This window comes from Motacilla alba, chromosome 24 (assembly GCF_015832195.1).
Source record: "Motacilla alba alba isolate MOTALB_02 chromosome 24, Motacilla_alba_V1.0_pri, whole genome shotgun sequence".
Lineage (NCBI taxonomy): Eukaryota > Metazoa > Chordata > Aves > Passeriformes > Motacillidae > Motacilla > Motacilla alba.
Window position 1 is genome coordinate 177603 of NC_052039.1, and position 26024 is coordinate 203626.

Genomic DNA, 26024 nt, shown 5'->3' on the forward strand with positions numbered 1-26024 from the left:
GTCATTAGTATGTGCCACAGCATCAGGATTCTGCCAGTTGTTTGAAGCACCCCTGCTTGCCAGTTTGGATGGATTGTGTTACCATGCAAGAATTACTGTGATGGAATTCAATCAGCTCCAGCTCCTGACCAGTTCTCACTAACACCTATGAGATACTGGTCCTTTATGTGATATTTGTCTTCCTCGCAGTGAAAAGAAAACTGCTACGAATGAGATGATTTATTTGGGATTTGGAAATGGATCTGACAGTGAAAGAAGGACCAGCTGGCCCTGGCAGGCAGGCCTGGCATTCCCTGGGTTACAGTGGATGTGCTCCTCCATCCTCTGTGCTTACCCTGATGCGCTTTGCTCGCCTCATGTCATCTGCTGTCACGGTGCTCTGTGTGGACACTGTGTTCCCCTCGTGCTGTGGCTGTACATGGAGCACGTGGTTTTCCTGCTGCTCCAGTGCTGCCTGTGGCTCTGTTGGCACCGGAGTCTGTTCCTGCTGCTCCAGCCCATTCAGTGGGGCTTGTCCGGCCTCATCAAACTGCTCCTTGCTGGAAAAATGCAGCAAGTCCTGAAATCACAAATCATACAACCAGTCATTAATTGCCCCCACCCACTGAAAAACATTTGATAATACTCAGCAGACAACAAGATTTGTACATATTTAATCACAAACTATAAACAAAACAGCGTAGTATAGTGTCTACACTAACTCTTACAGTTCTCCTACTGTGTCCACTGCTGCTTTCGGCATAATCACCTACAGCAGCGTCACCCAGAGCACCAGGGAGGCAGTGCTGCAGGTGGGTGACTCTCCATGGGCAATCCCTTTCTCTGACCAGCCGTGGTCATTATGCTTTCTTTCTCAGCATTCCTACTCACAAATTCAACTCAGCAACAACGATGCAGTAAATAATAAAATGCAGTAAATAATAAAAACTGAATAAATTCTGGCAGCAAAAACAACCAGCATTATCTGGCTGATTAGCCAGATAATAGCCAACAAGGCTTTTCTGCACTCAGGACTACTTCTGCTTTAACCAAAGCGACTAGTGCAGACCCAGGAAAGGAGAGAATTTCCGTCTCGTGGAAACTGTTGTCACTTTGAAGCACTGTGTGTCATTTTGCAGTGTCTTTTCCTTTCTAATGAACTATCTGGAATGCCAAACTGGAGAGTGACAAACAAGGTGATTACGCTGGTTGCTATGTGGTTTTTTATCTAGTTTCCAGCTCTGCACACATCACTTTCATATATCACACAAAGCTGTTTTTCCTCTCCTTTCACATTAGCATAAAAGGGAGGTGTTGTGAGCAGGAAGCACATGCCAAAAGTCTACATTCTTTCCCTGTGAGTTCTGATAACTCTTCTGGAATGGAATCATCCTCTATTACATAAAAAAGCCACACAGATCCTTATTTGACACCACATAATGCAACTGAAGAAACTTAAAAGCACAAGCTAGGAAACAGAACACCAGAATTTTGAATTATGTCAGCTGAAGGCTGGTGCTGTCAAAACACAAAAGCAGGTGTGGGAGAACAAAACCAAGGAATGAGGCCCATACAGACTGTGAGTGCTTACCAGAAAGACACCCTTAGTAAACAATACATCATCTCAGTGTCCAGCCCAGGTCTGGGTGGCAAGTTTCCACCTTGCTGACACTCAGCTGCGCTCTCAGCATCCTGACTCTCCAGTTCCCAGGCAGAACTCGTGCCCAGCTTTAGCGAGGTGAGCAGACCTCCAAGGGCTTAGGGCATCATCCTATCCCACTGCACAGACACACATGAGCCAGCTCTGTGCCATGTTCCAAGCTGGCAGGACACAAGCCACCTCCACTCTAGAGGCCACTCACACACTGGACTGCGCCCAGCAAGTGCCATCTCCCCAGAGGGAAGAGTTTGGGACCAGCATTAGGTTTGTCTAAATGAGGCTGGCATGTGTCATGTCAGCCTGTAGAGAGGGTGAGCTCCTAACTGCCTGCACCTAATGCAGCATTTAGGGCATTGCAGCAGGAACTCACAGAGTATACATTCCTCCCTCTGAGTCAGCACAGAGCCATGACCCAGTGAGGAGCCAGAGGAAAGCAGAAAGCTGATATCTGGAGTGGTAGTTAAGTCATAAACCAGCGCACTGATCCCTTCTGTCATTGCTCATAAAAGGACTTAGTGGTAACCTAAGTATGGTCACCATCAGAGAATTTAGCTTTTTACTTAAATGCATCATACTACATCCCTGCAGAATATAACCAGCAGCTACAAGCAAAAGAACGTTTTGCAATAAGCTTGCCTCCAGAAGGCCCTTATGTTATTATTAAAACATCATAGAGAATCGTATCTTAAACTAATTTAATTCTACCAGCAACAGTTTTAAGAGCAGGCTGATCTCACATTCCAGAAAGGACAAACAGGATCCTAAACTCCTATTACAGTTTTACTGTAAATTTACTGTAAATTACATCTGTGAGGCTGCTAAACTGTCACAATAACCCACCTCACTACTAAATGCTTTGGAGTGAAACTTGCTGCAGAAATCCAAGTGATTTTACAGGTTTTATAGTAGGTAAGTAGTGTGCTCTCCTGGCAGAGAATTCCTGCTACAAACCAAGAATTACGCATGTGTAAGTCCAAAGCACACCCTCAGTTTGCACTGATGCCCCAAATTCTTTTAGTCAAGAGTTTACATTCCATGTTTACATTACATGTGCTATTTTTGTCCCTCCATCTCCAAAAATATACCTGTGTTCCTTCTTCACACTTTTCACCATTTTCACTAGTTAGTTCTATGCGCATAAATTTGGGAGGGCGCCCAGGGCGTCTGCCTGGTCCGAATCTCCTCTTTCCTCGCCCACGACCTCGGCCTCTGGTTCTGCAGAATACAGGAGTGCTCCAGGTTAGATACAAAAAAGGAGTAATTTGGATTCTCCACTGATTTTATGCTTTCTTTCTCAGCATTTCTACTTACCCATTCAACTCAGCAACAATGACGCAGTAAAAAATAAAATGCAGTAAATAATAAAAACGGAATAAATTCTGGCAGCAAAAACAATGGGTTTCTGGCTGGTATCTATTTATTTTGTGCTTTATGAGAAGCCAAGGTTCAGAACACGTTCAAATTTCTATCAGTAATCATGGGACCAAGAGAACTACTTGCTTCCATCCCATGCTCTGCCATGGCAGACTTCTAACACCCCAGTTTATGTTGTGCTGGGAAGCATTTTCAGCATGATGGAACAAGTGCACAAGGAAACCCATTTAAAATCTGAAGCCATAACATTCCTCCCCAAAAAGCTGTTGATGTCAGGCACTAAACAGAAGGGAACAATTTTGTGTCAAAAAAGCAAAACAAAACAGAGTCACTTGCTACATTTCAGGAGAAAGAAGGCACCAATATCTTCTGCTCTGTGACAGGTGTTTGTAGATTCAGTTTTTAATAAGTCAGGATAAACTATCTTGCCAGTGGCACAATGAGGCATTAGAAGTCTTGTATTTCAAGCTCTGTACTTCCATGTCTCTGAGAATATTTCAATACTGTGATACTGAAACATTACAAATATTTAAAGTCATTGTCAAAAGAAAAACAAAACAAAAAACCTCACTAATTTCAACTGACTATTTCTTTCTCTCAAGCTACTGGTTTCACTGAGTCTTATACCAGTCAGCCTCCTGCTGCCATGATTTTCCCTTCCGGTGCTGAGCTCCTCTCTCCTGAGTTGGTCACTAAGATTTGCAGGACAAAGCCCCTCCTTTCTGCATGTTTGGGGAAGCACCACAGTGATCCACAAACGAAGCTAAGGCTGTCAGTACCTGCTGAAGAAGTCCAGCTTCTCATCATGGGAGTTGAGGTGCTGCTGGAGCTGCTCCGAGCTCATGAAACGCCGATTGCACTCGTAACACGGCCAGTTCTTTTCCTGCTCCCTGAGCACTGTTGGAAATGTCAGTAACACCATTTCACTCATCACCAATAAACACCTAATTTTTTTGCCCCCAGCCTCTCTATCCTTTGTGGGCCAGATTTCTCCCCTGAAGGTTAGACAGGCTGGAGAATACCCAGCCCTGCTCTGCTGGACCTTGCTTTTATGTCTTCTGCACTGTACCATGACCATAGCTCATCACAGAGACACAAAGATCACTGGGGACAATTCTCATGGAGTATCAACACTGTTAGATATTCAGGGGGATTCTGAAATTCACCCTTGTGTGGAAGAGCACCTACAGGATTGTGCCTCAGGTGTAAGTTAAGGGAGATCAAGGGAAATTTCTAAATCTAAAAGCAGTCACACAGCAGCGAGTACAGAAACAGACCTCTTCCTCGGAGGAAGCAACCTAAAGCTTCCCAGAAACTGAAGCAAAGGCTTAAATTAAGGTAATATTCTCATGAGAATAGTTATTGGAAATAAGCCCCAATAACACAATCTAGATCTGGTTTAACTTTTCCCAACCTAGCAGAAATTTGGGAGCACTATGTAGACAAATACTTGAAAGTAAGGAGTGCAACTCGCAACCACGACCACACTGAATGCAGAAGATCCCAAGTTACCCTTCCTTTCCTCCTCAGTTATGTCATGGATCTTCTGGTTCACAAACTCGGCATAGGAGGCAGCATACCACACCTGCAGCAGGAGCACAAGGTAACAGGACACTGAGGTGGAGCCAAAACTAACAGAAATTTATTTGAAAATGGGTTTTAAGCAATACGTTTACTTCACATGCTTCAACCACTAACTCTTATTTCTCCTTCCACCCTGAATAATAAAGTCTGGTAAGATCAATGTGGCTCCACTGAGGAATGTAAGAGCTTTGCTCAGGAAGTACATCCATTTAATTTTAAGGTCTAGCTTCCTAACACGAATGTTTATCTCACACATGGCTTCCAGTAGCTCTAAAGGAAGCAAGATTAACCTCTTCAAACCCAGCTATATGACTATAAAGGAAGGATGCCATCAGAGTACTGATACTTGTACCAAGAGGAATGGAAATGTTATTAACTTGGGGGATTTCCTATTTATTTCCTGCTCTCCATATACAGGCAATAGTCAGCACCATCCACATAGACTCATTTAAAATGAGCTTCTGAAGGATTGGAGCAATATGGTCCTGCTTCCCAAAACAAAGATCTGCCAAGCGCCAGCATGATGGACCCACTTTTGTCATACAAGGAATTCAAGCCTTCAGCAAACACAACCACAAGAGGCAGGAAGACAAAGTTTATTAAAGCCTAAAAGCAGATGCTCCCATCTAGATGAGAATTCTTTCATCATTTCATTTGTTTGATGAAAAAGAGTGGATTTTAGAAAAGATTTCTCAAAGAAGGCATCAACAGATTTTCATCATGAAAAACTCAAACAAGTTTGAACTTGTAGTTTAAACCTGCAAGTTTTGAACCTGCCACAGGCAGAGGTGAGTAGGACTTCAAGGACTCTCCAGCAGGTGTGTCACTCTGCAGGAATCTTACCAGCTGGACAAAGACAAAAACCTGGACCTCCTGGACTACACATCTGGCAGGCAAATCAGAACTTCCCAGCTTCAACTACTTTAATCTCAGGACAAAATGTGTATGAATGCCCTACATCCACTTGGGGAAGAAATCAAGTTACCAAGCCTTTCAGTTAGCAAGCCATTTTACCCCAAAAGACACTACTAACACATAAAGTAAGAAAAATTTTGCTTCCACAGGGAGGTCTGTACAAGTCTGATTTCAAAGGATTTTAAAAACTGTTGAGAAAATGGTATTTGAATACACTTAAAATGGATTTGTAAGATTTCTAGTAATTCAGCTTAAAAAAAATTAAGGACTGATTTCAGATAGTCTGGCTCTTAAAGGGTATAACTAGGCTTTTGCCCTGATTTAGTAAGTGCACTTTGTAAACAATTGTTTTTCCAGACAAATTGTTGAAATCTACATGTCAAAAGAGATTTGAAGAACAACAAAATTTCCTGATATCAAATTTTTTTGGTCTCCCCCCCAGTGCCCAAAAAATGTTGAAAATTAGGTCATCTCAGCCACCCACGCTGCTTTGAGCTCAACATAATCAATAAATGTTTAGAGGGAGCAAAAAGCAAACCACAGGGAAATCACAATATCCTTTATAATTTTTCACATGCAAAGTTTCAAAAGCTCCAGGAAAGCCAGGTAAAAGGAGAGACCACATTCACTTAAGGCACCAGAAAACAAGCCAGGAACATACAGGGCTAACTGGAAAGGGCATCCAGAATTAAAAAAATACAACTGCTGCAATAAAAATTAGATTGTATAGCAAAATATATGCTGTGTAAAATATGACAGAGAGAGACAAATAATTTATCTATTTTTATTTTAAACTTCCTCATGAGCCAAAACTCATTAAAATGCATATGTTGGTGACTAACAACTTACTGACTTCAGTGATATTCAATTCAGGCCAGACTTTTTTCAGAGGAAAAAAGTTCTAAAATTATTCACATCAGTAGTTTTTGGCACTTAATAGGCAGCAACTTTTAAGGTACTGTTTAACCACTAGAAAAAGAGAATCCTGACACACAAGCGATGCCATACCTTGAGTTCCTGCTTGGGCTCCACATTTTTAATGGTGGTGTAATAAATGTGGTGGCCATACTGATAGGCCACCAGGTTCTGCTCCAGGTGATTTTGAGCTGGACGCACAAACATCATCCAGTTACACAGAGCCTCACTGGAAAGTTCAAACCACAAGTCCTCTTGCAAGTCTCTGTCCTTTCGGTCACCCTTATCAAGAGAAACCTGTAGCAAAATCCAATTACATGTGACTGTGACTGGCTGGCAGCACATTCAAAAGAATTAGACTTACTAAGAAAACTACTGTGCCCATGCAACTGTTACATTAGGGGAGCAATGAAGACATAGCTAATTTTCTCTCTTTAACACGGATCCAGAAACAAGCAGAAAAATATTTAGCAACAGGTAAAGATTAACTAGGGAGGCACAATGGGTCCTTCTAAGGCTTTCAGGGACAAGAATCATTCATTAAAGGGGTCAGGCATAGTATAAACAAGTGACTATAACAAATGACACACATGTAGCTGTAGCTTTAGTAGGCTACAGAAACATCAGTCAGAAGTTTCTAACTGGCAGACACACTTTTCCTTTCATTTCTTGAGTCACGACACTGCCTCAAGCAGGAAGCAGCATTTTTTTAGCTGAACTTCTCTTGGTTGATCAATCTGCCTATGGTCACAACTTGCTTGTCAGACACTGACCATCAGAGCCCTCCTAAGACTGTGGATTTAAACTCCAACAAAAAAAAGACCATTTTTTTTCCTAGTGAAACCAGTATGGATAAATGGATAAAAGTCACTCAAATACATTTTACCCCATACCAATTACTAGGCAAGAGGAAAGGCATAAAAATATCTCCTCTCCCCTACATCTTATGAACAGAAAGGTAAGAAACATATTTTGAACTAAGGTTACAATATGACACAAAAGAATGGCTGCAGAATGTCCTCAGAAGAGGCTGCTATTTTTATGTCCAGATGCTGCTTCAGCTCATGTGAGAGTGATTCACAGCCTTCCATGTTATGTACCCTATATATACATATATATTTTATATATATATATCCTATCACCATAATGCCAGAACATTCACCAGGATTAGTGTGTCACCCTGAATAACAGAGCAAATTTGAAGCCAAAACAATCTGGGTATTTCTTAGTTACATTCAGAGATAGAAGTAATAAAATATCTCTAGTGAATTGATGAAGGTAGAGTGACAAATTGATGAAAATCAAAGCTTAGGCACAAATTGATTTCCCCTTTTCTCACTCTTACCTTCAAATGGATATAGCAGTCTTTGAGCTCAGTCTGTCTGACCAGGGGTCCTTCCACAGGCCCAAACTGTGTACGCTTTGGGATGCGCCTTTTGGAGAACACACCTCCCAAAAACCTGTCTATATAGAGCACCAGGGGAAGGCTGGCTCTCGCCCTGGTCAGCACAGGCCGGTTTGGGATGGGATGCAAAGGTCCATGTTTTGGACACACTGAGGGATGTGCGTTATTACACTCTTCACACCCTGCAACACAAAGGCAAAGAGGACATGACTTTTAGGCAGACACTCACACACCAGCTCAGAGACAGCCTTATCTCTCTCTAAACATCTTTGGCTCAGCTGTGGGAACACTTATGCCAATAGTCTGTCTATATTCTAAAATATTAGACAGGCCAGTGTCCAGCAAAATAGGAACAAATCAGCTCAGAGACTTCACTAAAGACAGAATTTTGTCTTTTCAGTCAAGCAGCCCAATTTGAATTCACATTTCTGGGAATGAAGACTCACATTTACTTGTTACTGCTAAAATCTAAATGGTTTTTGCCTCTCTTTACTAAAGGTTTAATGGAGAGGGAAGAAAAAAAAGGGGGGCAAGTAGTACACTGCATATGACTGCACATGCTTACACAAATCATTGGGATCAAAGGGTCGAGGTGGATCTGGATCCCACTCATCCATGTCAGTGTCTTCCCCATCTTCATCCTCATCTTCATCCTCATCATCTTCCTCTTTTGTTTCTATCCTTTCCATTTGATTCTGCAGAGGTGCTAAAGGATCAGAACCATCCACAGCCTCCATAGGAGGTAACACCTGGTTATGCACCGGTAATGATGCCTGAGGAGAGAATTCACAACAATTCAAGCTGATTCATGAAGAAAACCACAAGGACAAGTAATGAAGGTCCTTGCTAGTCTACCCTTCCTGCTGCCTCTGGTAATAGAGAAGAGGACAAGGGAAGGTGCTAAATGACTGCCAAGGGATGTTTTGCATGGCTGGCTGCTTCTGATGGTCTCACTCAAAACACCTGTATTACTACTCCCTGGCTACACCCTGCCAAGGACTCAGTTCTCAGAAGAAACTGAACTCAGAGAAATTCTCCACCCTTGCAGAAAGTTTAAAACCAAGTCCAGGCTCTGTGGATATTACCTAGAGCCTAAAGCTGTATTTTAATTTCTTTTGTACAAGTGAGAGAATCCTGCACTTTGGCACACAATCTTCTCTTTACAATCCAACAAAACCAATCTCCAGAGTACAAAGGTAGAGGTGCAGAAGGGGTGAGGTAATGTGGAGACTGGATATAAACTACAGGACATGAACAACAGTTGAGGGCATTGCATTCTTCCACTAGTTTTCAAGTTTAGCCCCTTCCTTCCTTAAAAGAACAGCAACATTTGAAGTTGGGAGCGTATTTCATCACCCGCACAGGTTTCTCAGGTAGAGAACAAGAAACATTACACGCAGGAGAGCTGCAAGGGAAACACTGGCAAGGAAACCCAGTGCATGTTGCTGTGACAGTCAGCACTACACCTTCTGTTAACTTCACTTTTCAGCACTGACTTTTAAGGTAGCTGCTCACAGAACCATCAGTGAAACAGTTTTCTCTGTATATTTAATATATGATATCCTAAACCCCCATATATTCCATGGTGAGACTTGGGAAGACAGTACAAATCTGCACTACAGCTTTCTCACATCTCCTCCCAGATCACTTAGCCGCATTTCATCCCCAGATATGATGGAGCAATGCAATCAGTGTGCTCGTACATGAAAAAGGAAAGGGTGCCTGGCAACTTACTCTATCTGCTTGTGGCCCCTGCTCCAGAGCCACTGGCTGGGGGGGGTCAGCAACGCTGCCGAGCACGGACAAGTTGGTGGGATTCATGCTCTGAGCAGCAGCAGGCAAGAGCACCGTTACCTAAAATCACAGGCACTCATTTTAGGACTGCAGCATATCCATCAGTCACTTAACATATGGGCAGAGCCTGGCATGCACAGCTCCCTTGAGCCCTGCACTCTACTCAAAAACTGCTGCATTCCCATGATTTTTTGGGTTCAAATAGGGATAATGGGCTTGGACAGAACCTGCAGCTCCTGAGACAAAGGGAAAGACTTCAAATCTATAGACTTTTCAAATTCTGAATTATCTATTACATATTTTTAGATTAAAGTCCTGCGTTCAATTGCACTAAAAACAGATGTTAGGAGCTCTTTAGCTCTTGGTAAAACCCGTGATTTGGAGTCTCTTTTCCTCTATACCCAAATTTACTTTAGTTTTCAAGGGAAAAGGTAAAGAAGGACTAAAAAACATTTCCTCTTTTTTTGACTTTTGCTTTCCTCAAGCAAACCCTGCTGATGGCTGAGGGGTTTAAAACTAGATAAGCTTTAAGATCCCTTCCAACCCAAATCATTCAGTGATGATCCAGGATCCATAAAAACCAAGATGGTGTATTAACCTCATGAGAAGATCAACTTCTCAAAAAAGATGATCCCAACAATTATTTTTCCTTACATTTGGTCACACTATATATTTTTGTTTACATACCCCTTTTTTTTTTTTTGTGCTGTAACAACCAAATTAATGCATATTACACTGTTCTCATCCATTCAGCAATAAAACAAAGCACAACTAAGACCCCTAGGAATCACCTTTCCTGCCTTTGTTTCCTGCTTATTTATGCAGGAATTTGCACCATTATTTTGCCTTACTTTTCATCCTTCCCTACAGCTGATATCATGTGGCTTCTAGTCTGTGTCTCCGACTGTTAAGCAGCTTTTATGCTAAAATCCAAGCTCTTGCCTCTCTGCAGAGTGCTTAATAAATATCAGATAAAACTGAGACCAGTGCATTGGCCCAGTAGCAATGGAACAGACAACAAAATCCATAACGTAAGCACTCGGTCTTAGTACTCCAAACTAGTTGCTTTGTTTATAGAGGTATTAAGAGTAATTTATGAAACTCCTGAAAAAAAAAACACCCACCAGAAAGACTTCAGGGAATGGTGCGATGGTGAGGAGAAAACCACCATGACAGGCTGGTATTGACACTTCTGAAGCCAAGTGGCAACAAAGAGGCATCATTATTCCTCCAGTGTGCCAGCAAGGAGAGGGTCATACAGACTTGCATCTATTTGTACCCTCTATTAGCATTACCTACTACTAATCACACCAAACATACCCTTACTTGCACTTCCATGTCAGGCACTGCATGGATTATGGGCATTATTTTTATAAACCTCTCACTTTCTTTCTACAATAAAGTTTCTTCTGAAAGAAAAGAGGAGCTTTAATTATTATTTTATCATTAGTTGTCAGTTGAGGGATGTCCTATATGAAATGATGATGTAAAAACAGCTGTACAGGCAGGAGTTGATGTAATGAGGGATTAACCGTTCACCAAAAAATTAATATATATGTTAGGACTGCTATCAGACTGTGTTAGAATGGAGGACAGGCTGAGGACACACAGGCAAGTGCTTCTGGAATAATAACAGCAGAGCAGATCACCTCTGTTGTAACTGCCATCTGCACAGTGTACAAATAGTCTCTAATTAATCGTATATTTGTTAAATGAGCTTTAAGACAATTAAATAGGAATTTCTGGCTTCTTAATGCAGGGAAATTGATGCAGCAAAAAAAATCCAGAGCAAAACTCCAGAGAAGGAGAAAAATGAGAAGACAGGTAACACCTTTATTGTGTCAGTCACTGCTTCCCATCTGTGCCTCAACCATTTAGAAGGTTTTTTAGCAAGAAAATTTGTTTTCAGCACAGATTCAATCCCTCACTCTGCCCCAAGCCTGTCAATAAACACACATTTTAATGATGACATTGGTGATGATTCACATGTAGTACATCCATTGACACACGTCATTAAAGACCCACCAAGCAGCAATGATTTTAAGTCTATGACAAACAGAGAATTCCAACCAGAGATCTGAAAGCACCTGTCTACAGCTGATTATCCCAGCTCAGTCCCCAAAGATACTAGTAAGAGCTAATAACTTCTCCATCCATGATGGATGCAAAATGAATAAGGAAAAGTCATCATAACCTTATAAACACAGGCTGCAGTTTTATCTTCTTCCCAGCCCACCTCACACTGGCAAGCCCAGCACACCTGATAGGGGAGCCAGTCACTGAACTTCTTCAGGTTTCACACTTAATTTCCTGTGATGTTTCTAGTAAAACTAGAATTTAATCCAATTTTTCTATCCCTCAACAGCCTTCTGTGGACTCCAAGGCATTTGGATCAGAACCTGTATGAGGACAACTGAAAATCCCACTTTTCCAAAATGGCACATTCAGATGACATCAGCCACATCTGCTGCAGGGACACTGCTGAAAGATTTTTTCATGCTATCTGGGCCAGTAAATTAGAAATTTTGTTGAATATGAATTAAAGAGAATAAACTCAAAATAATTCTTAACTTTTACTGTCATTCATGCTCAAGGTGGTCATTGGTCTTGATCAGGGTAACACAAGACTAAGATTGTCACTGGACAACTTCAAAAACAGCTCATGATCCTCCTGCACCACATGAATGTCCCTTTACTTTCCCTAGCTGTTCCCTCACAGTTTAAGACCCAAAATAAATACTTATCTCTTCCTTACCTGCTGGGTGGTAGCATCCTGTTGGACGTAAGCCACTTGGGACGGATCTGTAAACAGAGTCTAGACAGAGTGAAAAAGCCTTATCAAACCAGCCATAGGGGTTTTTACTCCCAACTCACACAAAAGTTACCCTGCCACTATGAAACAACCCACATTTGAGCCTTTGTCAGCTTCTAACCTGCCTGTTACCACAGCAAACTACTTCAATTTACCCAAGTAAACCTACATACATAGAAATTAAAATTTAAGTAATGCTCCATAAAGAGTTAATATATTTATGTGGCACTTTGCATCTGTACAGCTAAAGTGTTTAATGAGTTTTATTTTTTTTATTTACCAAAATCACTTTGTCAGTTGTTGATTTGATAAAATCTACAGGATGAAATTCAATAGCTCTATCCCCTTAATGTGTAACACTTAAAAGCAAGACAGAAGGTAACTGCGAGCTTTTTCTTCCTGAAAATTCACAAGACTGCTGCATGCTTTCTTTTGAGGAACTCTCATGCACATCCTATACAGGACTTTGATATGGCCAGGATGCTGTTTAATTTCATAGAAGCCATGCCAATTTCAATATTCTGCAAGAACAGCCCTGACAGAATCCCAGGAAAAGCAAGACTAAGGATTGACTGAGGCCAGCCTTACTAAGCCAAAACTTGAAATATCTGAGCTTGCAGCAGCCTGGCTACAATAAAATAAAGCATGATATAATACAAATTCCTTTAGCACTGTGATAATTTCATCTTAGATGCAGAAGAGTGTCTGAATACTACACATTTTGACACAATGACAGCATTCAGAGTTTTGGAGTTAGTTGGTCAGTAACTTCCTGGGAGACATCCTCTCAGGACATCCCTTCACATAGAAGCTGGTTTTCTGGGACAGCTGAGAGGTGCACAAGACACAATGTGCCACATGAGACCCTGCCAGCGTGACGAGGGTGCCAGGTATGTGCACTTTGCAGCACAGCTAATCTGCCCTGTCAGCAAAGATATTATAAAACACTCTGGACAAAGCGAGCCTATTCCTTTTTAATCTGTCCACACAGAGGCAAAGATGCATAGCGTATTGACCCCATATAAACATATGCTGCAAGGGAATAAAGGCTACTTGATATAATTATGCAGAAGAAAATGAATATAAAAGGTCTATAAAATCAGCAACTCTGCAGAGACCACAAAATTACGTTGAATAAACAGAGATGCTCTGCAAAAAGACACGACTGTTATTGTAACTACCAATTATGACAACTGTACTACACAAAACAAAGACTCTTCCAGAAGGAACATAGATGGCTCTTAGCTTTTTACTGGATACAACAGGCAGAACTTCTGGTGAGATTATCCTTGTTCTGGAAAACACTTTTGAGTGAATTATAATCTCATCCATCTTCAGTGAAGTAACCAGCATTTCATAATTCATAGCCTCACCATCCTTTGATAAGCAGATTTGCACATCAGACAAATGAACAGCATGAAGTCCCTGCTCAGCAGTGGGCAGAGAAAACTGCTAGGAGCAACTGCCTGTTATTTTCCAGTCATACCACTTGGCTGGTAACTGGCCTTCATCCCAAACAAGACTGTTGTGTTTTCTAGGTGCCAAAACCAGGGTGGGCTCAGAACCACACGTGCCTGCGTAGCTTCCACGGGGTGGATGTAAACGAGGGTGTGCTCCGAGGTGTCCACAGAGGTGTAGGAGGTGCCGTCAGCCGTGTAAACCACTTGCTGTGCAGGGCCGCGCTCCTGCTCATCACTGTACATGATCTGGGCCACTGCCCCCGCCTCGGGGACAAAGTGCACCTGGGGAACAAACAGATCCTGGACTCGCACCCACACAGGCCAGTGGGACACAGCACCAGAGTCATGAGGTGCCTTGGAAAGCAGAGAGAACTTGTGTCCCAACTAATCTAAATGCAGTGAAAAACACATATTTCAAATCTCACTCAATTATTCCCTCAGTAGAAATCTGGATGCAACTCCCACCAGTGTCTGGTTTTACTATGCATTGCAACGCAAGACGTAACTGCTACAAAGGGCACCCAGCCATACTCAGTTCTTGCATGATGCTTTGGAAATTTGTAAGGGAACAAGTTCATATTTGAACTAATGTATCTCTTAAATGTATTGGGATATTGTTTCCCTTTATGTTCATATCCCTTTCAGGATTTATGATAATTACTTAATTCAACTAGTTCTGTAGTTGGAGGTAATTTTTGCCATCTGATGAGAGGCTAATGGAATTTATTAACTCTGATACTCCTCAAGATATAGTATTGCAGCTCTCAGAGTCAGCAGTAGGGCGTATTAGAATGCTTCTCTGTAGTATGTATGTGCAGCATCAGTAGAAAATTCAACTCTTTAAACAGACAAACCTATACCTCAAAGCATTAAGCACAGATTCCAAGGACTACTGGAACAAGTTATGTCTAGGGCTGCACTTTAAATCTAAACAAGTCAATTTTACCAGAACATTATGATCATAACTGATGATCAGTGGCCTATATTGAATGAGCCAAAATACTGAATTCCAGTGAAAACAGGAATATCTTTAGCTTTTGCCATCATTTACATGCTGAAAAGCATTTTCAGTGCATGGGAAAAACAGGACAGTGAACAGGAAACCTAGTTCGAATACAAGTATTCATAGTCACATAAAATTCTTTCACATAAAATTATATCACAGTTACATATTTTGTTTATTTTGTACTGGTACTCCTCCGTGGATGCTCAGTGCTGATTGTGTACAATAAATCTTCTCACAAACACTACAATTTCACATTTGGAAATACTCTGCAAATACTCATTAAGCCTTAAAACTGCCATGTGCAAACAGCAGCATGGTTATCCCATTGTAGAGAGAAGGGAACACAGGATATTGGAAACTGCCTTTCTTTGCAAATTTCAAAGCTGGAAATTGCACACAGGCTGAATTTCTCAGCTTGTGGGTGAAATACCATGCAGCACCTTTTTCCTATCATACTTAAAAAAGTAAATCAATTTACAGAATTATAGAAATTCCCAACTGTGTTGTCTCAGAGGCAGAGGGACAAGCTGTACACTGCAGAACCTGAAAGAATTAAAACTGCAGAATTAAAACTGCATTAGTCACTTACAATTAATATTTCTCCCTTCCTCACTACCCAGATGTCTGTCTGGAAAAAATTACTCGTATTACTTTCCCCAGGGTCCACCCACAGTTCCATCTGATTCAAATGATGCCACCAAAAATGGCTGCCACAGAGCACAGATTTTGTTCATTACTCTGAACACCCTTTACTCTCCCACATGGTAATAAATGTATTTGGACACTAACTTCTACAGCCTCTGCTTAGTTTTGTTCAGCTCATTTCAGAGCTCTGTGTCTTCACTGCTGCAGTTTGCACAGTTCAGTTTCTGAAGCTTTAACCCTAAATCACCACAGAAATGTTTGTATTTCTACTCAAAAGAAAGCTGAGCTTCTAGATTCTAAATCAGGGCCAAATGGGAACTAACCCTCCCCACTAATCCCAATCCAGCCCCAGCAGATGTGGAGCTCTGGCTAATCACCTGAGCAGTGTTCTGTTCCTGTCCTGCAGACTCAGTCCACACCTGAGGACTTTCCTCTTTCAAGTCCATCTCCTCCCTGCCTGTGTGCTCCATGAGGAGAAGGAGACCTACTGGAGTAATATCTGGCTGAAGGGATTCATCTGTTCATTGTGTTTCTGCTTCCAGAAGACAAGGTGAGCTTCAGCAACATGGCTGTAAAAAAACCAGAGAACAGAGACATTAAAACCAGCATGACACACGGCATGGAGCTATGAGGGATTTATTATTATCCACTACCACACTTCAGTAACACAGAGTAAAGCAGGTTTGGCTTTATAAACACCTCCTATAAAACTCAAACACCTTAAGTTATGGGAACAAGGGAACGGATATCTTATCTCACTGAGCACAGTCAAGTCCTACTGTTCACCACTTTCCATATCCCATTAAGGAGGAAACAAATCAACCATTGCACCAATTGCACTGAAAGATTACATTGAATTCTTCCTGCATGTCTTTCCTTGGCCACAGGCCATCCACACCACCTTCCCCTCATTGTCCTTCTGGCATCTACAGGCCTAGAAATGAATAAATGATGCAAAAAATGGACCTGAGGCTTCCAACAAGAAAACACTATGTTCAGAGATGCATCACCAGTTCCTCAGTTTGCCTGAATGAGGTTTTGTTAGAGCACCAACTGGTTTTCCATGTACAGACTGATTTGACCTTGGACAAAACCCCAGTCCCAGGTTAGCAGAGTGCCAACTACTACAACAGCCACTACTAAAAAGGAACAATGAAACTTAACTCTCAAAGATCCCGACGAACTGCTTCCAAGCTTGGTTTGATTCACCTCTTGCAATTTTACTGGGGCCTCTCAATCTGCCATTGCCATCCCAGAAGGGTAATTTACAGCTCTGGTGATTGTTTGAGTTGGTGGTTTAGCACCTTCCCAATTCTTCCTCTCTAATGTCATATTAAATCGCAGGCCAGGAATTAGCATGAGGCTGAGCCCATTTAATTTCTCAGCTACTCCAACTAACTTTATTTTACATCCAGTGCCTCGCTGGGCTGATCCAACACCAGTACCCATCTGTGCACCAGGAAGGAAGCAGAAGGCTCCTTGTTGATGCTTTCATCCATTTGCATTTTAAATGCAAATTATTTTAGTCATAATTTATCCCTATAAATGCTAGCATTTGGCTTGTCATTGACAAACTGAAAAATAGATAAGGAGAGGTAAAAAAAGCAGCAGGCACCTTCTAAATCTTCCTAATTTTGCCAGCAAGGATTAAGCTGTGCAGACTTGAGCACTGGCTGTCCCAGTGGGCCTGGCCAGCATGGATAAATCATCAGGGCAGGGATATCTCAGGCTAATGTCACTGAACTGTGCAGTGGAGCAAAAAAATCATGTAACTTACATATACACAAAGAAAAACAGTGGGAAAGACATTTCTTGGCATTGCTAGACACCAAGTCTTGCTGTTACTGGTGACTGGAGTTAACACTTGCTGTCCCACGCTGAGCAACCCAGCACACGTGAGCCCCACAAAAGCAGACACTGAGGAACTGTTCTGACTTTCTCTTATATCCAAAGAACTCCAGTTATGGGAATACAGGGACAGAAAACTCATCTCCATTAAAATTGCTTGTTACAAAACATCCCCAAAAAGCACTTAGGAGAAAAATTAAAATAAAATCTATGTACCAGCATTCAATGCCTGAGCTTAGTATGAACAAACTAACTGCAGCAAACATGAGTGATAAACAACAGCCTTGTTCTCAAAGTGTGGAAGGTCAGGGCAATTTACAGATAAATACTTTTTATTTATATATCCAAGTGCACACATGCTCTGATCTATAAACAAATACCATCCATCCCTACACAGAACCTTTCTCCTAGCTACTTGTTATGTTATTTAGGAATAAAGTTGGGATTTTCTCATATCTAATCCTACCTCATTCACTGATCTCCTTCACTCACTTTATCAGGTATAGGTAATTTATTCAGAATATATAAAAATATATATATATAAAAAAAAAATATATATATATATCAGGTATATGATTACCTCTACCCATGTGAAACATAACAGCATTTATGTCATTAACACACTGTGAACAACTTCTTTGCAAAATTTAACACCTATCCTGTTGATATTCTTCAGCTGGTTTATCCACAACAGCTCTTTTCCTAGACTGCCAGTATTAATCAAGAGCCAATTCAGGTAATTGCACTAACAGTAGCCGGTAGTTTAATCAATTACCTAACTGCTTAGAAAACTAAAAATAAAAAACAAACATTAGAGGTTTCAATTTGGGGTGGTTTGACTTGTTAAAAAATTACAATTATCCTGTTAAAAAGAAAGCAATTACATTACCTACTAATTGAATTAAGAGAAAGGAACAGTTCTGGCTAATTCCACATGGTGCAACAAGTAGCAGAATTTTTGGCTGACCTTCCCCACCAGCAGATACTGAAGGTCTGAAGGAAGATGCTGACTCACTCCTGCAGAGTCATTTTGGAACAGACAACGTACAACTTGAGTACAAAGGAGACTGAAGGGTTCAGGCAAGGTCTTTAAAAGACAAAACTGGGAACTAACATTCATCTCTGAAAAAAGAAGTACCAAAAAGTTGGAAAGGAAAGCAAAAGACAGTCATTTCATGGTTCTGAAAGTCAACTAACTTAATCTTGGGGGAAAATAAAGCAAGGCTAAACCAAATTCAGTGCCCCAATGCTGCAGATTCTACAAACAGTCTGGTTATTGCTATTCTCGACAGAAATTAAAATAATAAACAGCTCAACCCAGCCAACTGTGCAGCAATAAGGAACAATAGTAGGAACTGCAGGATTTGCTGATGCTTTCAACTTCTGTACTTCCAAATTCATCCTAGGATTGACCTCTGGTACGCATTCCCTCAGTACATCTGTAATCATTAAACCACACTGAAAAGCACATTTCCCTGGAAACATGCATGTGCTGAGAAAGAAGACAATGCAGGAGGAGACAGGCTGTGTCCCAGAGAGGTCCCAGGGACAGGCAATATAGAGTGCAGGAGGCAGAAGCAAGTGTTGAAATTCAGCTGTGAAATAAGCCCTGCAGTCAAGGCCAGGAGCTGGAAAAATCTTACCCAAAGTCACTGACAATAGAACTACCACAAAACATCAACACCTGAGCAAGTTTTCTGACACTGAAGACCAAACTAACTTTGCTCACTGATCTTGCATAGGATGCTCCTCCTCATTAATCCTGCACAATTTTATTTCCTTCCCTAGATACATTCCCTCAATACCCATTACAGCCCTGACACTGACACCCACAGTGTCTCAAAATGTTAACCATTTTCCTGTGGTCTTCTCTCAGCTTTGGTAGCTTTTTAGCAGAAATAAATGTGAAACTTTGGACATAAGCATTGCCAAATCACTGGTATGCAGGGAGCACTCTCTGCTTGCTTTCCACACTGTTCACCCATGGATTATCCTTTGCAATTGTTGATGTTTCTCACTGTATTGAACCCATCAGACATTTTCAGACAAGCTAAATAAACACCAAGACATGCACCTCAATGGGAAGCTCTGCTGTGTTCAAGCAATTAGCATAAGAATCTATGTAACAGAAATTGAAACTCGATTGCAGAAATCCTAAAAGAAAAAAAGATAATTAAAGATAAAAGGCATTGTGATAGGATAAACTCAGTTTTTTCTCAGTATCCAGAAAGTAGGCTACATTTTGTAATAAAAATCCACGTAGAGGTTTAGTAAAACAGTAATCCAAACAGCTTGCTTAAACTCATGTTAAATTTGCATGTTATGTATGTCACAACTATATTATCTCCACTATAAAATATAAGAGACGTGGCTCATATGTAATTCATTTTTTTTTTAAGTTCTTTCTTTTCTGAAAGTTGAAAGATAAGTCAGTTATGGAACATCACCCAATAGTCACCCAAAATTCCACCAGCACCCCAATGCTTTCATACAATGAGCATCACAAACATGAGCAAGAAGCAATGGCAGTGGGAGATGTTACAGCATTTACAGTAACTGCAGACACAGCATTTTCCTCCCCAAATAACAGGCATGCCTCACCCTGTCTGTGCCGGGTGATGACACAAGCTGAAACAGTAACAGGCATAACTCAAGAGTACAAATATAGTCCAGTACCACTCCAGTATGGCAGTGGTGAGGCAGTGACAACCCTGTGTCACTATATATTGTGTGAATCACGACACAACGTGATCGAAGAACCAGCACAGCTCCTGTGACTTTGAAATATCTCCTCTAGTGGAACATAAGCTCGTTCTGAGCTGTGCAAGTAATTAACCATCCCTTCAGGACAACTCAGGTTTGTCTCAGAACACCATTCATATTTACCTTCCTTTTCTCACACCTTCTGGAACCTGCTGCTGTCACAGACCTACAGCCATCTCTCTTTAGTTTTTGCATTTTACATCCAATCCAGAAAATGTCATTAATGACAAAATGACAAAACTTCTCCTCTGCTGCTCCTGATGCCTCTAAAGCAAGCATCTTGGTGTCATTGTCTGACAGTCCTTTTTTTTTTTTTTTTTTTTTTTTGAAATCTTGCTTAAAACCTCCTTTTGATCTTGGCAATACTCTCCAACTCCTCCCTCCTGCTCCTGTGGGATGGTGTTTTCTCTGGAGCTGTATTATTAAATTATTAAATCAGCAGCTTCCCTGTGAACTCCATTCAGCTCTAGAGGACGGGAAAGCACTGCTCAGAGGGGCAAAGCACCTCATTGCCTATCCAACAGCAATGTTTTTGTTAGCTTTGCTGCCTCAGCATTAGACACCCTGAGCCACCACAGCTCCAAGTGTGTCCCCTTACAGGTGCATCCATGATCCCCCCACAAACACTCAAGAGTGACGGGACTGTAAGAGAAAACAACTAACAGCAAAGTCACTGCTGGTTTGTGTTTGGTATCCAAGTGTTTTAAACACAAGTTAAACCCAGTGAACTCACCTAGGGCTTCAAAGGTAAGCTCTGAAAGTCAGAAAAAAAACACCACAAAAAAATTAGAATCAACAATAACCTTATTTTCTTGAAAAACTTGCTATTAAAGAATGACAATTTCTTTCAATGCTGCAATTACACAAGAATATACAGAGACAAAATCTCTGGGGACTTCATCCACAGCAACCTCTGAGGGTTCACTAAGGGCATTCTGCTGAAAAATGCTGCCAAACACTCATTTTTGCCCCTTCTCTGGGATGAGAAAGGGGGAATATTAAAGCAGAGCAAGGGGAAAAGACCACCTCCCTGCTCAGGGAGGAATAAAGCCACTCAGTATCTCAAATGAGAATCCACTTAACAATAATGGTGCATAAACCAGCTAATGTGATTTAGCCCCCATTGTAAAAGAGCCTTGCCATAGCCTGAGGTTCCCTGCAGCAATAACAGCACGGACTATTGGCTTAATCCTCCCACAACTGAGCTCACTGACAACTGTGTATCACCCCAGCCATGTGCAAGGGCACCCAGATTGGTGCAAAGGGAGTTTTAGGACTCTGAGTCTTCCTCCAGTTTTTCAATATGAAAATGATTTATTATGCTAAAAAGGAACATCACATTTACTGGCAAAAAGCTTTATCCACACTTAAAAGTTAATTATCCTAGTTTGCCTAGAAGGCAGAGTCAGTGCATTTCCTGAGATCCTCTAGCAGGAACATGCTCTCACTGCAGCAAGAAGGTTTCTAACCTCATTGAGGACTGAGTCAGGACTGCTGTCACTTCTTCTGCATTCCCATCCATCACAGGCACATACTATTTCAAGGAGCTCTGGCCCTAGTGCATTTTGCATGAATGTTATCAATCAGGCCATGTAAAACAACATTATTTATGTTTTATTGGTGAGTTAAAAATGGAAATCATACTAGGGCTGGGACAGAATTATTTATTTCCACAAAGAAATAAATAAGAATTATTTATCTCCACAAAGGGAAAACTGGCTTCAATTTATTTTGTCATATAATGAATAGAAGAGCTCAGCCAAACACCAACTCACTCTTTGCTGCCATTGTACATAATGAATCTATCTCCTTATGGTACATCCATCATCAAAGCAACAATGAGCTGGAAAAGATCTTACACCAAGGCCAGTTCTCTGCTAGACATTACACGTTACAGTCCTTTTCCTAAAAGGACAGTGCCCAGGCACTGAAGGTAACAGCACAACAGTCTGACATAACCACAACTTATCAGGTAAGTAGCTGAAATCCATTTCTACAACAGAATACGGGAGCAAATCCAGCCTGAGTACAGGTTAACATCCTCCTGGAAACTACCTAGGCTATGTTTAGACACCTACTCAGAGATGTTCCTAGGACATCTCTCTTGAGTCCTAACTCTTGTATAATAAAGTATTTCTCGCACTGTCCCCTCTCTCAGTGGGCAAAGACTCAACTTCATTACTTTCTATATATGCAAATCTCTTCTTTAATCACCTCTCTTCCCATTTGCTCAACATCCACATATCCACTCCAGCAACCAATTTCTTCCTCCCACCCTCAGCTTCCTGATTCTATTGCCACATTCCTCATGTTCTTGTCTTCCCAATGTTTCATTGTCTGAGGTCTCTGTGATATCATGGCTGTTGAATCACATACTGCAGTTTTTGGGCTCCAGCTGCTCGAGACAGTGACCGTGCCTTCCTAAAGGATTTGGTTTATAAATCACAGAGAGAGAAGTGTGATAAAGCAAGTAAACAGGGAATACATGCATTTAAAGTAAAGGATGACACAAAAGGAAGATAAATGTCTGTATCAGTGTCTTCTACAGTTCTGCCCACACAACCTTCAAGATGGCTCTATTAGGGGCTACTGAAAGAAAACAAACCATTCCACTCCAGCTTCTTCCTGCCAATTTTTTGTCTCCCATCCCTTCTCCTCCTCCAGTAAACTCTTTCCAAAAGAGCTGTCAGTTGAAGGGGATTCCTCCCCTTCCTACAAGCAGGTGGTGCTGCTTCCTCTCTCCTTCTCCCATCCCCCTCCACCTCTCCTCTGAATTTAAATAATCTGTCGTAAAATTAAAAAAATAAAACTACCTTGTTTCTGCACATAGAAACACATATCTGAGATGGCTCCTTCAGAACAGCTGCTGCTCTGCACTACCCCTGAGAACCAATGGACTATCTGCACCTTCAAACAGGTGGGGACTGACATATAGAGCCATTTCAGGGCTACAACAGCATACATGTTTTACTAGCAGGAGATAAAAATGACAAATAGACCCAATCTCATGTTCAGGTCCAAACAAAATTCACCATACAAAACCAACCCACTTAATTAGATACATTTAGAAGTCCATTAGAATTCACTGTACACAGCTGCCAGCAGCTGCAGGTGACCAGGAACACACTGGAAACAGCTGCTCACTGCAGAACAATTTACCCCAGGAGAGCTCATCCAAGGATTTTCTGCAAAGGATGGGACTAAGGGTGCCAGAGGAGAGCAGACAATATTACAGACCTGTTTCTCTCTAAAATCAAATTGTTAATTATTCTATCGAATAACAATAATAACAACTACTCCAATATCTTATCCTATACACAAGATAATAAAGCTGTCTCTTTTTGCACAAGAGAAGCATCCATGAGGCGAATTGCCAAAATCCATGACAATTTCAGAGAGAAGTTTTCCATTTAAGGACAGACTAGAGCAATACACACTCCTGTATTAGTTTTCCTAGAAATGAAGGCATTAGGAGGCTCAAAAGTGCCAATTATTTTATTGTGTCCACAAAAGATGCAAAGAATCCTCTTGTAAAATCAGTTGGTGATTCATTAGCATCTCATCTTCTAACTGAACTACAAGAAAAAAAACCCTAAATTATTAAAAATCTGACAGAAGAGAGCAAAAGTTCAGTCTAGTCTCTATTCCCATTGAAACTCACAGGGAAACATTGCTAGGCATTTCACACACCCAGCTTTGCACTTGATCATTCTTTAAAGGCCTGTAAGAACCATAAATATATAACTATATAGCGATACACTAGACAGGTTGATGCCGAAGTACCAAAAAGCGCATCACAAATACTGGCCCTTCATTTCATTGTCAGGACTATGACTACTGTCAGTAGTCTAAACCAAGTGTAAATTGTAATTTAGGGACACAGTAAGAGCCCTCCTGAGGCTCTGCAATGTACAGCTGAGAGGTAAAAGGTGATCACACATAGCTCTTGTACAGGGAAATAACCCTAAAGAATATGAATTATCCCTTCAGGATGAGTAATTCTGAAACGCACAGCATCAGGACCTCGTTCTTCCATTCCAACTCAAACATTTAACAAACTCACATAAACTTACTTTTAATAGAAACTGGTGCACAGGAGGGAAACTGGAAAACTCAACACCAACACCCACAAAGCAAGAGAGCCGCAAGATCAAGCATCCACTTGCTACAACCACACCAAGACCACTGTCAGGAGACCAGTGAACCCCACAGCTTCCACCTGCAGCAACTCCTGCTACTTCACACCAGGACCTCCATGAATGGAACCCCCTCAGGGCAGTGGGGAAGGGCCTAACTTCTGTCAATACCATGCCTCAGGGCCACCCAGCCAGGAGCCTTGGCTTGTTGGGGCCACACTGATACCCAACAGGACCCGCGGGGCAAGAGACCCTCATGAGGGTGGAACGCCCAGAACACACCACACCACTGCACCTTACAGGGGGGACTGGGGGGCCTTTCACCCACACCCCCTAAAATAGTCGCCACGGCCACCAACAGCCAATCCGAAGACGGGGTGAGACGCCCCCTCCCCAAACTAGGCCAATAGGAGGCAGGGGCGCGAGGCATGCGGCCAATCGGCAGGCGTGAGTGCCGTTCCCCCCCCCCCCCCCCCCCCCCCGCCTCACACCGCCCGCTTCCCGCTGCCGCGCCCCTCCATCCGCCCCCGCCTGAGGGCAGCGGCGCCAGCAGCCCCTCGTGAGAGCGCCCGGCGGCCAGCCGGCCCCAACCACTGAGCGCCGAGGAGGGACATGGGCGGGCGGCCAAGGCAGACGCTGAGTGGACGGGCCGGGCCGGTCGCCGAGGGAGGGGGAACTGGGCAGAGCGCGGGGCGAGCGGCCCAGAATTATGGTGGAGAGATGAGACCCACCCCCCCCTCCCCTACAGTGCTGGGGAGGCAAAACATGGCTCCGGCATCCCCCCGGCCGCTCAGGTGCCGGGGTCCGGACCGTACCACGGAGGGAGGGGAGAACAAGGGTGGGGGCACCCCCTTCTCCCCGTGTCCGGGGCGGGTGGGGGATCCCGGCTGGGGTGGGGGGGAAGCGGACTGTACGTCTCCCGCGGGGTGTGGGGGGAAGGGAATGAGTACGCCCTACTTCCTCTTCCCCCCCCCCCCCCCCCCCCCCACTGGCGGGAGCGAACGGTTTATCCCGGCCCCGCACCGCCAGCTCTGGGCGCCATCTTGGGTGCGACTAAAACAACAAGTCTAAAACCCCCGGCTGGTCCCCGCGGTGTTCCCGGGCCGCGCTGCCCTCCCGGACCGTCCCATCGCATTACCTGAGGGGGTCCCGTGCGGGCGCCGCGCCCCGGCCTCTGCCGCTGGCCCCGCGGCGGCCGCGAACCCCCCCACCTGTCCTCACCTCACAATGGTAGCTGCAGAGCGGGAGGGGGGTGGCCGCCCGGGCCTCATTACCATAATCTGCCTGGCAACAAGCCGCGGCGTCGCGCGCTGATTGGCTGAAACTCCTCCGCCAGCCACGATGGGGCACAGAATTCCCCAAAGGCAGGCTTGGAGCGCCCATGTTGGGCTGGGGCGCTAGGGCGGGGGGGAGGAATATACACCCCGATCGGCGGGGGGGGGGGGGGGGGGGGGGGGGGGGGGGGGGGTACTCCGCCCAGGTTTTTACTCTCACCTTCGGCTGCTGGCGCTGGCGGCCAATCAGAGCCGCTCTCTTATCCCCGCTAGGGGTGTCTCCGCCAATCAGGGCGCGCTTTTCATTGCGGCGCTCAGCTCCCGTCCTGGCAGAGGCGGTGTAGGCGCCGCCAGCAGTGCCCCCTGCTGCGGGGGTGGGGCGCCGGGCGCCCCCTGGTGGCGGGAAGGGGCAGGGCGGCGACACCTCCGACATCCCTCCGAATTTTCCTGGACA

The 26024-nt window shown here is 43.1% G+C and overlaps 1 protein-coding gene across 14 annotated transcripts in view; it reads right to left on the reverse strand.

Moving 5' to 3' along the window:
* Nucleotides 1–26024, reverse strand: part of PRDM10 (PR/SET domain 10) — a 42148-nt gene extending 16124 nt beyond the window's left edge. For 3 of the 14 annotated variants that reach the window (XM_038161389.1, XM_038161390.1, XM_038161381.1), the window contains exons 1-12: nt 25435–25559; nt 15927–16118; nt 14013–14180; nt 12382–12441; nt 9567–9686; nt 8398–8605; nt 7773–8014; nt 6521–6724; nt 4526–4598; nt 3793–3910; nt 2725–2854; nt 335–559 (exon numbers count right to left, since the gene is read on the reverse strand). In XM_038161389.1, the coding sequence (XP_038017317.1) occupies nt 335–559; nt 2725–2854; nt 3793–3910; nt 4526–4598; nt 6521–6724; nt 7773–8014; nt 8398–8605; nt 9567–9686; nt 12382–12441; nt 14013–14180; nt 15927–16019 (1641 nt within the window). In that variant the 5' untranslated portion in view covers nt 16020–16118; nt 25435–25559. Of the gene's footprint in view, nt 1–334; nt 560–2724; nt 2855–3792; nt 3911–4525; nt 4599–6520; nt 6725–7772; nt 8015–8397; nt 8606–9566; nt 9687–12381; nt 14181–15926; nt 16119–18286; nt 18520–19471; nt 20482–24233; nt 24746–25434; nt 25713–25790 lie in introns of those variants that run through there. The other 11 variants (XM_038161392.1, XM_038161391.1, XM_038161382.1 and 8 more) reach the window with 10 other exon arrangements.